At 38.7% G+C, this 16,155-nt stretch overlaps 1 protein-coding gene across 2 annotated transcripts in view; it reads left to right on the top strand.

Moving 5' to 3' along the window:
- Positions 1-16,155, top strand: part of LOC103024277 (latent-transforming growth factor beta-binding protein 2) — a 164,604-nt gene that overhangs the window by 87,631 nt on the left and 60,818 nt on the right. For both annotated transcript variants that reach the window (XM_049463974.1, XM_049463973.1), the window contains exon 9: positions 11,912-11,986. In XM_049463974.1, the coding sequence (XP_049319931.1) occupies positions 11,912-11,986 (75 nt within the window). The remainder of the gene's footprint in view (positions 1-11,911; positions 11,987-16,155) is intronic.

Genomic DNA, 16,155 nt, shown 5'->3' with positions numbered 1-16,155 from the left:
ACAAAATGGAAAAAACAATACAGGCATAAGCTCTCTGAGACTATGTATGACAGTGTTATGAGGCTTCTTTACCAAATAATGGAAATTCAGGCCAGAACAATAAACATCATAATTTTTCTATATTTGATGCTCTCTCAAACATGATGATGCAATGTCATTAACTCTATCTTGCTTTGTTTTGGGAATGTAACACACATTACCAGTCAAAAGTTTGAACACAGCTTTTTTTCCCTATATAAATTAATACCAAAGTCATTTAATATGCAGAAATGTTTTAAATCATGAAAAAAAACCTTTTGACTGGTATTGTATGTTGTAAGCTGTTCATAAATAGCCAACTTACTAGAGGTGTGAATGTGCGTGTATTTATCACAAACCATCACAGTACAGATATTTTGGTTGGGTGCATACAGTTATTTCTTTTTTTAAATAAATGTGAAGAGGAACTTAGTTTCACAAGCTGAAACATAATGCATTATCAAGTTAGCAACATGCCAACCATATTCAGGCAGAGGAGATAGAAGGCCAAGACTTTCCCTGAGGTAAAACTTCATGGTCAATTCACATCCTGCTGTCCCATGACTTTTGACATGTCATTGTACTTCAGAGGGGGCTATTTGCTTTCAAAAGGAGCAAAGTTTAACATGCATGAGGGTTTGAAAACCAAGACCAAAACCATACACCCCTAATGCTTATAATTGTATTATAAAAATCCCTTTATTAGAACTGTTTCCACACAAATAGAGTATGTTACTTTTACATGGCTTCATTGTCTTTTAGTTTACCTCCACACTTTTCTTTTCTTTGTATGATAATTTGTATTGTTTTGTGGTACAGAACATCTTTTAATTAAGTTTCAATGAAAGCACTGCTTTATTCACTGCAATATTCCTGCCTCACCCCACTACAGTCACTCCTCTGAAAGAGATGTCTGTGGTTATAGAAACCAAACAAGGCAACAAATTCAAGCCAGCATTTCCCCTGAACAGGGCAACTTGGCAGAAGCTAAATCTACCCGCCCTACAAGATAACTTAGTTTTGCCCACCCTGTGCTGGAAACACAAGCAGGCCCCTCCCTGTCCCCAAACCTGTGGTCGTTTTGAAAAGCTTCGGTTTTCCCTCCGGGTGGTTTTGTTTGTGTATGTGAAATAAAAGCTGACCGCTGTCAGTATTGGCAGCTCTTCCTTTTCTGCGGGTAAGTGCTCACACACTGTGGTCATACATTGTGAATAAAACTGTCGTACTTTATCACATAACTGTCCACTGGCTGTATCGTTCTTCTGTTTCTTGATGAGGGGGGATAAACTTGCTCTTATACTGTATGTAACAATTGGCAAACAAGAAAGTCTGTCACGTTGGATTCCCTGTTCAGTCTGAGCTATTGTCTGTAATCTGACGCAGACATCGGCTTACTTGTGGCTACTCTGTAGATCATCAGCGGTCATCCGTTCCTTTCTCCCGCCTGCCAGAAGTTCCACTACCAAGCTCTAATAGCATGCCAGATGTGTCCCTCTCTGCTGCCCATCCTTTGAAGTTTGCATTAATAGAAATTTCCATCCATTCTCTCATTTTCAGTTTGTTTGCAAGCAATTCTGAGAACAACTGCTTTGGGAGCGCTGGGAGTAACTCTGCAGGCTGTGATGTTGCTGAATGCATGCAGCAAATATGTGAACAATAAGATTTCACACAGTCCATCTCCTTAGTCTCACTCCAAGCATTGTTTAAATGATGAAAAGCAGACGTCTCGACTTGTAGGGAGGAAGATGTCACAAAGAATTGAATTATTGCCAAGGTTGCAGGATAGTTTAGGTCATATCGATGAGTAAATCATGTGTACAATTTGAAAATGTCGTTAAAATGTCCAATATTGTTGATTTACCTCGGGGAAGTACAGTGATGTTGGAATCAAAATGGTTAAAGTGACAGTTTGTAAGTTGTTGGTGTGAATGTGTAATTGTGCCAAGCATGCATGTTTTACAGCATTTTTAAAGCAGTTTGGTACAGTCTCTTTTTTTACTCTGGTGAATTTAGCCTGTATTCTGTGGTGCTCACGATTAGCTTGTCAGCTCACATTCTAATTCTCAGTTCTAATTCTTTTTCACTGACTTAACATTAAGTGAATGAGCAAGTGGAGACCAAGTGTGCAGTTGTGATATCCCCATGTTCACTGTAGCTATTATATCAGCATCATTAGCAGCACCATGGTTGCTCAGGTGACCAGCAAATGCTGTTATATCCAGAAAAAGGTCCCAGGACCTTTTATAATTTGTGGCTTTGCAGGATTTGTAGCAGAAGTGCATTGATGCCATTTATTATAATATTTTGTTCTCTCCTCATTTAGGAATAAAACTGTAGTACTAACAGTGAACAGCAACAAAACTGTAAACTAAATAAAACAAATTAAATTGATATACATGAAAAAAACGAAGTTGTTTTCGAGATAAGTCAATTTAGTTTAGTCAAAAGCTCTTCTATCCCTGCCAAACAAATCTAGCTCAAGGCTAGCTTCTACTTATGGCTTTGGTTATTGCAGATTAAATCTTTATGATTAAGGTGATTGGAAAACTGAAAATATACCAGAGCTGGTTGGTCATGCTGGTCAGCTTGGTGATGCTTGGTCATGCTGTTTAACAATCTTGGTTTTATAGGTCATGCTGTTAGCTGCTTTGGTTTAGCTGTTCAAACCAGCATGGTCAAGCTTGGTTCAGCTGGTGGCTTGCTTGATTAGGTTTAACATGCGAGTGAATCAGTTAAATCAGTTAAAGTCAAGAGGGAAGAGCTAACCAGCTTGAGCAGCTTCCAGCACGAATTTCATCTTTTTAGCTCTGCAGTGCTAGTTTGACAGCAGTACATTTTAGATTAGGCTTTAGAATCAGTACAAAACAAGTTGCTGTACACTACAAAACATAACACTGAACAAATAACAATAAATCACTGTTCTGGGTAAAATTACCCTATTTTTTATAGACACAATCACCATGGTTTCACAGCTCCAGAATGGCACAACTGTCATGATAATTGGTGGTTCATACCTAGTGCAGATGTGAATAAGGCATTACTCTGTGTTTTTACCTCTTGCGCCACCTTCCCTGGTGACTGTGTACTTTGAAGCCAGAGCTAATCAGTTTTTCTAGCTCAAAACTGGAAGCCGCTCTTTCCCACACAGTACACATGAGGAACAAAGGAAAGGAAAGAACCCCAAAGTTTATTTGTACAGGAATTTAGAGAAGTTACAGGGAGTTATGATGTTAAAATGTATGCACAAACGCAGTGGGGTAAATCTTTTCCAGTTATTATGCAAGTTTGAATTGTATATTTCTTTATGTTGTATAAAAAATAGACCCTAAAAAGCTTCGGTGTGAATTTAACCGATATATGTTAGAGGTGTGCTTTTGTTATCGAGTGGATTGGCCGTTGGACTGGTGTTGTTTCAGTTTTTTAGTGGCATCTGCTTTATCTGCAATTACGCAGTAGATCTTTTGCACTTAAGTGAGTAAAACTCTCTTAAATATAGTAAATATATCTGTATTATCATGTAAAAGATATGTAACATTTATCATTTTAAAATTATTAAAGCAATATTATTAATAATATTAATATTTCTTTTCCTTCATATTAATATTATGCTTTTAATTGATTTCATATACTAAAAGTAATCTACTAAAAATTCTGAAAATAGCACATAGCTTAGTTTGTCAAGAAATAATTCTTAAAACAAACAATGATATCGTGAATAATATACCTTCAGGAGGTTAAATTATGTAAAACAAGGGAAAATTAATATTAATATTATTAATAGATGTAGCTTGCTAACATTTCAATTCTTGCAGTGTAATCAGTTACGTAATCATTTTAAGTTGGCCTTATTTGACATTTTTCACAGTATAATGCATTTTACTGCTTTACTCTTACTGTGTTCTTGGACCAGTCTCGCGCTGCAGGAGATTGACAGCATTTAAAAGAGAGAAAGAGCTGCAGAGTTCATGATCATGTTTTGGGTTCTTGTGTTACACAGGCCCTGGGAACTGCCGCATTGCACAGCTCAGCTTCTTGACTGAGAGATGGAGTGGCCAGAGAACCATGCCAGGGGTCTGGGGTCAAAGCTAATTGATTAGCCGCACTGTTGTCTGTGTGTGAGTCCTGTGTGCAATCTCTTAGCCAAGATGTTACTGTGTTGTAAACCCGAGTGCTTCAGTTGAGCTGGATTCTGGCTGCGTCCTCTGCATGTCCAGAAACAGGTGTCTGGATTGGGGCCTGAGTTTCTTCATGGATCAGCAGGATTAGCGGACACAGAGGCGCACACAGCGAGACGCACGAGGACAGAGAAATCCACATTCAAACTTACAGGATGAGAGAGGAACCATGGAGTAAATGGTTTTAAAGAGAGCAACATGTAGTTATTAGAGAAGCCAAAACTGTATTGGCCAAAGCTGAAGCCACGCCGTGGGTCAGCGCCAAATGTCACGGTCCGCAATTGTTTCCGAAGCAAGCACAGCTTGCCAGATGAAAAGATTTACAGATTCATAAATGAGCTACAAACAAAGTGTCACCGCCTTGTAATAAAATAATCGATGTAATTTTTATAGTTAATAATTTTACATAATCATAATTCTCTTGATCTCTAAGGGGAACAGTGTTTGGTTTGTCATTTTTATTTATGTGGGGCGTGTGTTTAGAATATGCAACAACAGTGCACACACCCAGATACATTCTGATCCTGTTATTTTTGGACTGATTGATTTAAATGACCACAATGAGACCACACTGTGAGAATTTGATTACATTCAATGTGTTTATAAGGACATGTTTTTAGATGAACAATTCCTCCCATCTCGTCCCCAGCTTCACAATTCATCCCAAAAGTATTCTAGAGAACACAGTTTCACTGCTCCAAAGCTCAATGCTGGAAAGCTGTATACCCCTTTAGCCTATACCTGGCTTTAATAATGTGTCAGTATGTTCATGCTTTTATCTTTTAAGAGAGTTCTGTTCTATTGAATGTAGCTGAATGCATTAGTTAGAATGGGTGTTCACAAATGTACACATTTAGACATTTAGACTATATTCAGTAGGGGTGTCGAAATTATGTCATGGTCTCGAGCCTCGAAGTCAAAAAGAGGATCGACGATTTTTACCATGCAAAAAAAAAATCTCTTTTAGAAATGAAAGGTTCAAGAATAAAAGGTAAAACTAGAGTACTGTGCCATGAGTGACAAGGTTTGGGTTTTGATAATCTCAGAAGTGTCTTATGTCACATTTTTGTACAAGTCTATGTCTCCTTTGCAATTTTAGAAGAAGCATCTGTCACAAAGTTGATCTTTAACTGAAATCTGAAAATTTGTCTCCTGAGACATCAAAGATCAACACTCTGGAACTTTAGACACCTCTCCTTAAGGATGAAGCAGTGCTACTCTGAGCAGTGACTCAGTAAACCACTATGGGCTGGGACACTTCCCATAGCACAGTCCCATACTCACAGTCACAAGGGCCCAAATAAATCACTCCTCCAACAGGAGCCCTGTCCCATACAGTCTTTCCTCCCTGGAGCCTCCTGTAGACTTGCAATGATCTCAGTTGCCCCCTCTGACTCCTGTGAAGTCCTCCGTCTCAGCTCCCTCCCATCCGAACCCTTTGCCCTTTCCCCTGCAGAGTGTACAACTCTGTCTCTCTCAGAGATGTTTTTCACGAATATCAGGATCAATAAAATTTGACAGGGCGGAGTGTCCAAGCCAAGTTCCACATCCTGCCACATGAGATCATCCTTTTCCCTCAATCTGCATCACAGCCATGTTTAATGTGCTATTAATCGAGGACAAAGGCACACACTTGCTACGTTTTATGGGGCATGATCAAACATCAAACAGCTTGCTTAATGACGCTGGAGCTTCGAAATCAGCAGTCTGGCCTCTTGTGAAACAAAGGGGGGAAAGAGATAATTGGACATATGACGTAGTTCTTGCCTGTTCTCACAGAGCATCACCTTAATGCAGGGAGGCAACGAGCTTTAAACCTAATTTAGGAATAAAACCGTAGATTATATGTTACTCAATGTCACTTTACTCAGTGGCTTGGCTATATTTAAAAACTGCTGTATTATTATTAGGTGTATTAAAGGGATTTCTCTGATTAAAGCCAATCATAATTAGCTTTTTCACTGCAGGGCCAAACGGTTACTCAGACTATACTGTACTGTTCCATGCAAGAGTAGCTCATTAGACTGGATACAGGTTCATTTTTCATTTGTTGTGTCACTAAATATAATAATAATGAAAAATGTGCTGTCGTTGGTTGTGTCTAATCTCACATTCCTTCCCTGATTCATGGGATGATTGCAAAATTAACTGCTAATTTGCAAAATGGAGATATTTGATCTTATCCCACTTCACTACCAGCTTCATCTGTTATTGGTGTTGCAGTGTTAACATGCACGCTGCTTGCTAACGACCTTATTCCATATACATATACCAGCCTCATCCCACATCACTACCAGCCTTATTCCACATCGCTACCGGCCTCATCCCTCATCACTACCACAGCATTAGCACACTGGATACCAGCCTCATCCCACATCACTACTGGCCTCATGCCCTGTTGCTACCACAGCATTAGCACACTGGATACCAGTCTCATCCTTTATCACTACTATGATTTTAGCTCATACCACATCGCTACAGCAGTATTAGCACACTAGGTGCTAGCCTCATCATTTATCACTACTACAGCCTACTACAGGATTAGCCTCAGAACTGCTCAGAACTGTTCAGTCCTGTAGTGCAAAAGCAGCCCTTGAAAAGAAGAAAAAAAAAAAGAATGAAAGCTAATACTGCATATATATTTTACTCCATGACATAGCTGTGTTTTGAAACAATCATACTTATGTTAGGTGTATTAAAGGGATTTCTCTGATTATAGACAATCATAATTAGCTCTGACATCCCCCTGTTAACTGTGAAATAATGAAAATGAAAAAATGATTGTCTGAGTGGACATACCATTCCTTGTATGCAACAAAAAGGCACTATGACAGAATGTTCAAGGCGTAATAGATGACATGTAGCCCAGAAATTTATTTCTAATGAGATCATAACTGACGTTTGGTCTGAGTCGATGCTGAGCCTTGCCCATGCCTCAAATAAAACAAAAAGAGTGTAGAAATTTGCTGGAATTATTCATAAAAGGTTCCACCTTTGAGAAGAGCAACCCAGGAAATTGTACAACCAGAAACAGCAACAAAGCTCACTGCCTCTTTATACATTATTCAGGAAGGAATCAGTGACTTACTTCACCGCTATCCTGTCATCTTTATATTGCTGCCAACAGACACCACGGCACACGAAAACAGATTAATCAGACCAACAGCTTGAATTGAATTTTTGCAATTTGTTCTAAAACAAAGCCCAAGTACTATAAAGCAGCTGTTAGCAAGGAACCACATCATTCACACATTTTCACAGCGTTGTATCTCCCAGTCTCCCAGTTGACTTGCTTTGATTAATTAGCGAGCATACTCAAGAACAGTGTGTGATTTCCTGCAATTTCCTGCATTGACTAATCTAAGCTGTTTACTGGTAATGCTTTCGAATGTCCCTTTCAATCATAAGGACCATTTTTTGATCAAAAGCTTTGGGTTTTAGAGAAAAACAGGGTGTCCTCAAGGCCTGTGAAAGCTAATGGAGACGGTTCTTTCATTTGAAAAGCCATCAAATGAAAAGTAGTGATTAAAGAGCTTTGGATTTTCTCCTAGTTTGGGCAATTAGCATTAGCATTAATCTGTCTTTTTCAAGGACCTCACTGTTTCAGGGTGTTCTGGGGAGCTCGGTTCAGCTGAGCTGTGAATCGGTTTGATTTCAGGGTTCAGCAGAGTCGTTCACTGAGCAGAAAACCTAAAGAACAGTGTTGTCTGTCCTCCTACTCAGCCTGCTCCCTTTCCAGCACTCTTTGATGTCTGGCTCTCAGTGAGGCATGCTAGTTCTGTTTGTGGGCTCGGTTTTTGTCCGTCCAGCTCACGCAGTGACGCTCACATTGCAACCCCTGATGTTATTCACGCTGCACTTAAGACTCCACTGATCTGTCTCAATCAGGGTGGTCCTGTCTGGTGTGGGCACTAAATTATCAATAAGAGATTTCTGTCAATGAACAATGATCTTCCTGAGCCAGCTCAGCTCCTTTTCTTGGCCTTTCTCACTAAAGCAGACGCCCACACATCTTCTTTAAATCTCTGCTAGGACAGCCAGCTTCACATATGGTTCCTCCATAGCAGAAGAGGAATGAGGAATGGACCTTGCTTGCTTTTTCTTATAGATGTATGTGTCTGTTCTAGACTAAAAGCTTAAAAGGGAGTGAATAAAGGATAGGATGTTGTATTATGGTAGCTTTGTACCAAATAGCTCATTCTAAGGGGCTACTGAGTGTAAGAAACAGCTTTAGCACAGAAAGACAACCACAAGGGGAAGATAAAGAAAATATCATGTCATAAAAAGTTTACCTCAGTGCTGGACCAGCTGGACCAGGCATTTATTTGTCTGTTTTGTCAAAATAATGCTAATTTTATACTCATGAGTCCTTTTATAAATTTAATGGGAAGCATGGTTTAAATGAAATTAGATTACTCTGGTAATTTGAGTTTGTTCATTCGCCCGTTGTGTTAGAATATCCAGTCAGTTCATTGTATATGATTTTATATAGCCACTGCTAGAAAAATCCAGCTGAAGACCAGCTGGTCAGCCAGAAAAACACACCCCCAGAGCTAGGGTGTGTTTCCTCTGGTTGAACAGCTGGATTTTTAAGCAGTGGTGTTTAAAGCAAAGCAGTATGAGGTAGCTACTGCTGTAGACATGCTCATACAGTAGCTAGCTATGCTAACCCTTCATTTAGGCTATTTAACCGTGTTTACAGCATACCAGATTTCACAAAACACTCAAAAAGATAGGAGTGCTGTGCAGAGCTATCTCACTAACTAACCATGCTAACAAAAATCCACTGCCTTCCAGAGGACAGTAGCTGTGCACATTTACCCAGTGTGTTATTCTATGAGTACAGGGCACTGTGTGTGTTTAGCAGGTATTATTGTATTGTATTGTAGTGCTTAGAATAGGTTTGCCAAGGTGTAGGTCTCTTGCCCGTGTGGTTCTATCAGCTGTAGTTGAATCACCGTCTGAGGGATTGGAGATCACTGGGGTTCAGCTTAGGCTTGTGTCCTTGCCCCTTTTGCACTGAAATTCCTTGAATGCTTTAATGATATTGTGCAACAAAAAGGGGGATATATATATATATATATATATATATATATATATATATATATATATATATCATACTATATATATATATATATATATATATATATATATATAGTATGTAAATAGTTTTCTATCTTTAAGGAACATAGTTTTAAAACATTTCAATAAGTTTCTCATGCAAATTTTGACTGGAGAACTGAAGAACATTTGCACCTCTTTGGTCTTTCGTGGACATTTCTTGGATCATATTATCTGCAATGTAATAAAAGTCAAAGTCAAAGCAAGAATTACTTACTTTTCAGATTTAACAAGGATGCTATGCACCCTTACAACATCAGGCTGAGAAGAGACATGAGGACTTTTCCCTCTCAAAGGAGAGCAAAACTAAAGCCTTCTTGATGTTTTTGCAATGATTTGCTCACTTCTCAACCCCCACCGTCCCCTTCCAAAGGTCAGTTCTCCCTTTCCACAGCTCCTGTGACCCCCATCTACCTTTTCATCAGTTCCTCACACTGTCACTGCCTGTGAAGTGAACTCTGCTGGGACGCTAAATGCTGACCACTGGAACTCCCTGTTTTTAGACAGCAGGATGGGATTACTGTTTGAATAGGCATGTAGCAGCTCGCTATTAATCAAATAATCAACTCTGATCCATGACCCCTAATGCTACATGATACACTCTGTCCCGATTCTGAACCTCAGACCCGCTCCTCATTTTCTAGGTAGAATACTGTATGAGTAACAAAATAAAGAGAACAGACTGAAGTGTGTTGCAAGACTTCCCAATTCAGCTGAGACCCTCACTAAATCTGTTCTGCTGGCCAGCGAGGCGACTGGGCTGTCTTTTGGCTTTATGAATCAAAACATTAACCTTGCATAAATCACTTTGAGTCTGAAAACAGTTACAGTTTAATGATACAGTGCAGCGAACTCAAAGCATCGCTGTGAGAAACTGTTCAGTTGGAGAATCGTGTGTCCATTTCAACTCTGTCCTTTACGTTTCATTTCATTTCAACGGAATTCCATTGAAAGCCTTTCCCAACGTTTGTCCTTGGATCCGTTGTTGTAGGCTTACTTTGACCATAACTAGTGTTTCTGCACTGACAGCCAGTTTATGGAAGGGAGGTCAGCCGACTCCCAGAAGGAGGGAGTGCTGGCAGCTTAGCGTGAGCTGGAACTGCCTGTAATTGTTTTCCATTAACACTTGTCACTTATGTGGGAGGAAAAAGAAAACTAAAAATGAGCTTCCTCACACAGGCACGGGATGGAAAGTCAGTTTGAATAAATGTATATTCAATGTATCTCCTCTGACCAACACTGCTGATATAATAGGTAAAGTGGATGGAGGTTTTACAGGTGCTGTACTGTACTGTACTGTATTGTGCTGTATTCTCTAGTGTCCAGTTCTGTGAAGGATGTGGAGTGTGGTATGGTGTTTCTGGTTTTGATTTGTACTGTATTGTGTTTAAACTCTAATCCCAAGTGTCTGGTATTCTTTAAAGTATACATGTAGTATGGTTTTCATAGATGGTTTTGTATTGGGCTGTGGTTTACATTGACATGGAAAAGTCATGGGGCAGCAGTATGTAGCTTGATCATGAAGTGTGACCTAAGGGATTGGCTTGAGAATGCCCATACTTGTGTAAGTTGTGAGTTGTTATCTTGTAAGTAAGGCTGATCACTGGCTAGTCCTATGTCTCTTAATATTAATTAATTGTATCCAGTTCCAAAAGCCTTAGTGAGGTTAGAATATCCCAGCAGTATTGGATGGAGCACCATCAAATCTGCAGCAAATAAGCTGTAACTAAAAGGCCATTTCTGACTTCAGTCAGAGTAAAATTCAGTATAGTACAGTATTCTATCACAGTACTCAATTGTATCCTCTCCTGTGAAGTGGAGTTATGTTACTTGTATTGTCCTTTTTTGGAGTTTGCATTCTTTAGTATCCAGTTCTGAGACGATAGCTGTAGGGCACACTATACTAATCTATATTCCAGTGTAAATTCTTGTATCCACCTCTATACAGAAACAATCAGCTGTCTTTCTCTGTCTGGATTATCCTCTGCAATATCTGATCCTATTGTCACCTTGGATTGGATCATTTAATCTGGCCTTCATGTGCTCCCACGCTATTTTACTGCAGTAAGATTTGTTACTGAGGTATTTTTTCCCGGATGAGGAATCCTATATTGGAGGGAAACCTTTAGTTAAGCCTCTTTGGTTTAAAAAATGGTCGAAAGCAGTGATTAATGGTCCACTTTTTGAACTCGGATTACATTTGCTTTCCCCCGCTGTCTGTTTCCTTAATCCATATTTTTCTTCTATGTGTGCTGGTTATCAGACCATCTCAAACTTCTTCTATTATATATCTCTGGCTATGAGTGCTCTCTTGAGTGATGGTGGTATTTGGCATCATTTACATGATTTATACGCTTATTTTTAGCTATTCTAAGCAGGATCTTGACATGTGGTGTGACGTATTTTGTTGCCGTATTTCGCTTGATGGTAGCGTTAAACTCGAAATGTAATGAGTGGGATCAGTTTACATATCCAACTGTTACATCTCATTTGGCCCACCTAACGCACTCCTCATTTCCTTTCCTGCCAAGATATGCACATCTGTGATTTATAGCCCAAGACTCCCTTTCACTCGCTCTTCTCACTTTTCTTCACAGCTTACGCAGTGATCGCCAACGGCCAAGTGGAATGTCCTAAAGGCTATAAGAGGATGAATTCAACTCATTGTCAAGGTACGTAATCGGACCTCGCTCAGTAGCTACTAACCTGAACTTGCTCTGACTTCTGCGCATTACCTTGCAGCTTCATATGTCCTGATGGACCAGTAAGAACTTTAATGAACAGCCTGTGTTTTCAAACACTTGAATGGAAAGAGAAGACTTTGCCCCAGTTTCTTGGCGCATGTTCCACTATAAACGCTCATGCGCTCAATGTACGTTCTTGTACATTCATAAATACACCCCTAAGGCATTTGTAAAAGTTCTGTGACTGAAAATTTCTTGGTCCCCCAGAAATCGTTCCCCGGAGAATAGATTAAGAAATAAAGAATGAAACAAATATGACATTTAAGATTCAACATGTCAAATGCTTTAAAGCCTTTCAGCAAACTTGGTTATTCATTCTGATTTTCAGCATGAAGTTATAGCTAATAGATGCTGTGAGTGTGTTTGGGTGTGGGTATGGGTTTGGGGGGTTTTGTTTAATAAAGGGGTGTGCTGGTTACACATGGCTCGTGAATTGGTCTAATTAAATTGCCTAAATGTTAATGTGTTAATAGCTGGTTATATGTGGTACCCTTCAATGAACTGTCACCCTGTTCTGGGGTGTTCCTTGCAATATTTTTCTTAAACATATATCTTGCCATTCTACTAATAAATAAAAAAATCACAGGTTCATTAATAACAGCAAACCATTCTGATCGTAAAGCAATAAAGAAGCCTTAAACTGCCACCCCCATGTTTCACAATATTGCAATTGCAAATATTGCTGAATTGCAATGTTTGTTTTTTTTTTTTTTTTGCCAACAATATAATTTTTCACCAAAATTAACAGGCACATTCACACAGTAAAAAAGTGACTGGGCCTCACTTTAGATATGTATTGGATTTTAATACTAAATATGAATGTGGTCCAAAACTGAACTGCAAAAGTGTGTTTTTTGCAGAGGTGGAAAAAGTACTGAAAAATTGTAATTAAGTAAAAGTACCTTTACTTTGCTGAAATTCTACTCAAGTAAAAGTAAAAGTACCCATCTAAAAATCTACTCGAGTAAAAGTAAAAAAGTACTCAATTTAAAATGTACTTTGAGTAAAAGTTACATAGTTTTAATTATTTGATGTAAAAAAGTAAAAACAAATCATAAATTAATACATTTTTAATGAACTATTATTCCACATAACAATTTGGACCTTTCAGGCAGTATTTGTTCAGACCACCCAATAAAACATTTTCAAGAACAAATGGCATAGGCTACTATGATCCACTTTTTTTCTTTACTGTTAAAACATTTTGGTCATATATGTGACTATAAACTGTAATTTTATAATTTTACAGTTCATTATTATTTTTTAACTTGCCATTGCTATGCTTTAACTGCTATTTACATGTTTTTTTTTAACATTTAAGCAGATTGTTTAATGATAAAAATACTTACCACCACATGCTTTTACAGCTTTGATGTGGAAGTTTTGAAAGCAGCATTTTGCATTGCATAAGGAAGTTATTGCCTCGTTATTCCACGCGCGAGCATCCGTGTCAATTTTTTTCTTATTTTTTTTATTCAGACAATTGTTTTTTCCCCCAGAATTTTATTTTTTACTAAGTAATTGGGAGTTTTTCAATGTAGCAAAGTAAATTACTTGTGTCAAAATGTACTTGAGTAAAAGTAAAATTACCTATTTTAAAAACTACTTTAAAAATTACAAATTACTCATAAAATCTACTCAATTACAGTAACTTGAGTAAAAGAAATTCATGACTTTCCACTTCTGTTTTTTTGTCATTTAACCTGCCGCACAAATAACATGTGATGAATAATATCTGATTTAAAACTCTTTTACATGATGTTTGATGGTAGGTGTGAGTTCTATTTTGGTTTTGTCTTCCTTCCAAAAGGGTTCTGACTTATCCACCTGGTCTTGAGCAAACTTCCCACAGGCAGCAGTCTCCTTACCATGCTCACATTCTAGATCAGCGCATGCCTGATGATGAACTAATGGACACTGACATTGCCCAGTGCAAGAGAGGCCTGCTTTTCTGAGGTTATTTGTGACTGCACATAATATTCTTCAGCACACACTTGGAATTGTCCTTGGGGGAGTGATGCTGAATTTCCGATTGTATATTATCTGCTTCACAGTGTATAAATGTATTGTTGCAGGCTGGGCTATTTAGAAATGATTTTGTAAACTTTTCCAGCCTGCTGGGGAAGATAGATGACTTTTTGTCTGAGGTTCTCAAGAATCTTATTTGAATAAGGCAAAGCACGCTTTCATAAACACTTTCATGTTATGAGCACCAGACCAGAATGAAGAAAAGCTTTAATTATAAAGGCATTGAAAGAGCTACAAAAACTCCTTGAATAACAGCAAATTCAAACAGCATTACCTACCTGCATCAACAGAAGGATCTCTTCACACCGCAGTCGTTCTCATGTTCTCATGTGGCATAGTGAGGCTGGAGGTAGAGCGAGGCGGAGTAAAGTAGAGATATTTAAATTCTTAGCCTAGGGAAAAATTAATTCAGCCAAGCCAAGCGTCAAAAAACATTGAGGATCCTAAGCCAAATTAAAATCTTAATTCATCATATCAGTATTAAGATATGAGCAGCTTTATTGCTCATCACACTTTTTTTTCATACCATACACCCCTAATGAAGACCCCAAGTTCATGTTCTTGAAATATAGCAGCCCCTACTAAACTTGCACCTGATTATCAAGATTATCAAAGTTTTTCTAAAAAAACTTTTTCACTAATTGATTTGACTACTATTACTAGAGGCCCATGCTTTTTCCAGACAAAATACTTTGTATTGAATTATTTTGCTCAATAAATTTGGTACATTTTGCTTCACCTATTTAAGTTAGTCCTTTCTAAAGAAACTTAAGAACGTTTCAGATCAGTTTTCTATAGTTTTGTTACGGAAATACACAAAACAGTAGTGGATTCACACATTTTCTGGCAACACTGTAGTCCCTCAGTTATAATAAAGTTCCTCACAGGTGTTAAAAACTACCGCACACTGAAGCAAGAATTGCATAACACGTACGTTTTTGATCAGTCACCCAAATTCTCTCTCCATTTACACTCAATTACACAGCGCTTTGTTCCAATTACCGTAACACAAAGTCATTACACTAAAAACGTGTTTTTTTTTTCTTGCATAAAACGCTATAGACGTATGCAATCCGAACTGCTGTCAGGAGTTGCCAGCAAACTCAGTAATTTATCCTGTTTGATTCTGTTCCCTCCCTTATGATCACTTCAAGATGTTCGCTCCCCCCCCAGACTCGCATTTTTTGGGATGCTGCAGAGCTAAACTGACAGTTATTCACAATATTTTCTGGCTGGCTTCAAAGTCTCATTCCTCTGCTGCTCCCTCTCCCAAAAAATTATTTTTAATTTCTGCCGTCAGATGGACTGCCAGAGCGGAGAGAGGGCTGATTTTTGTGGGATTCTGTCATTGTCAGGAGGGGGCTTTTTCTGCCAAGCTGTGTGTATGTGTATATATGCATGTGTGTGTCTGTGTGTGTGTGTCTGTGTGTGTTGCATGATTTGTTGACAATATTACAATATTCAACAAAGTATACACTCGTGGTCAAAGAAATTGTTGCAGCCAGGATGAAGCGTTAGATTGCAGTGCTGTTCAGAAGGGAGATAAAATTGACCAGGAACAATAAATTCTTACATAAATTTAGACAGATATGGGCAACTCTTGGTCATATTTATTGAGTTATGCATACAGAAGTAGTAACACAACATGCCTGGCATCTCAGGAGTCTCATGGAGTTGTAGAGGTTCCTAATGGTGTCTTGCAGTAATCTGTACCACACAGCTCACATATTCTCACAGTCCCTGCAGATTTTGTTGTGATAGAGGCCATGGCATAGTTTCTGTGTCTTCAAGACAAGCTCTTAAGAGGGCAGCAGCAAGTGGATGAGCATTGTCTTGTTGAAGTAGCGCCAACAGGGCCACTGGTAGCAGGACCTCATTATTGTAACATTGAGCTGTCAAAAAGACCAAAGGTGATCTGGCATTGTATTAAATTGCCCCCTACACCATAAAACCAGGCCAAAACACTCCACTCCAGTGAGTCCAGGGTCGCTGGACTTCTCTTCATTCCCTCTATCTGCTTCCTGCCTCATGGAAAACTGAATGAGTGCTGTATTGGCAGACGGTTATCT

This window comes from Astyanax mexicanus, chromosome 14 (genome assembly GCF_023375975.1).
Source record: "Astyanax mexicanus isolate ESR-SI-001 chromosome 14, AstMex3_surface, whole genome shotgun sequence".
NCBI lineage: Eukaryota > Metazoa > Chordata > Actinopteri > Characiformes > Acestrorhamphidae > Astyanax > Astyanax mexicanus.
This window is presented reverse-complemented; position numbering and strand designations above follow the sequence as displayed.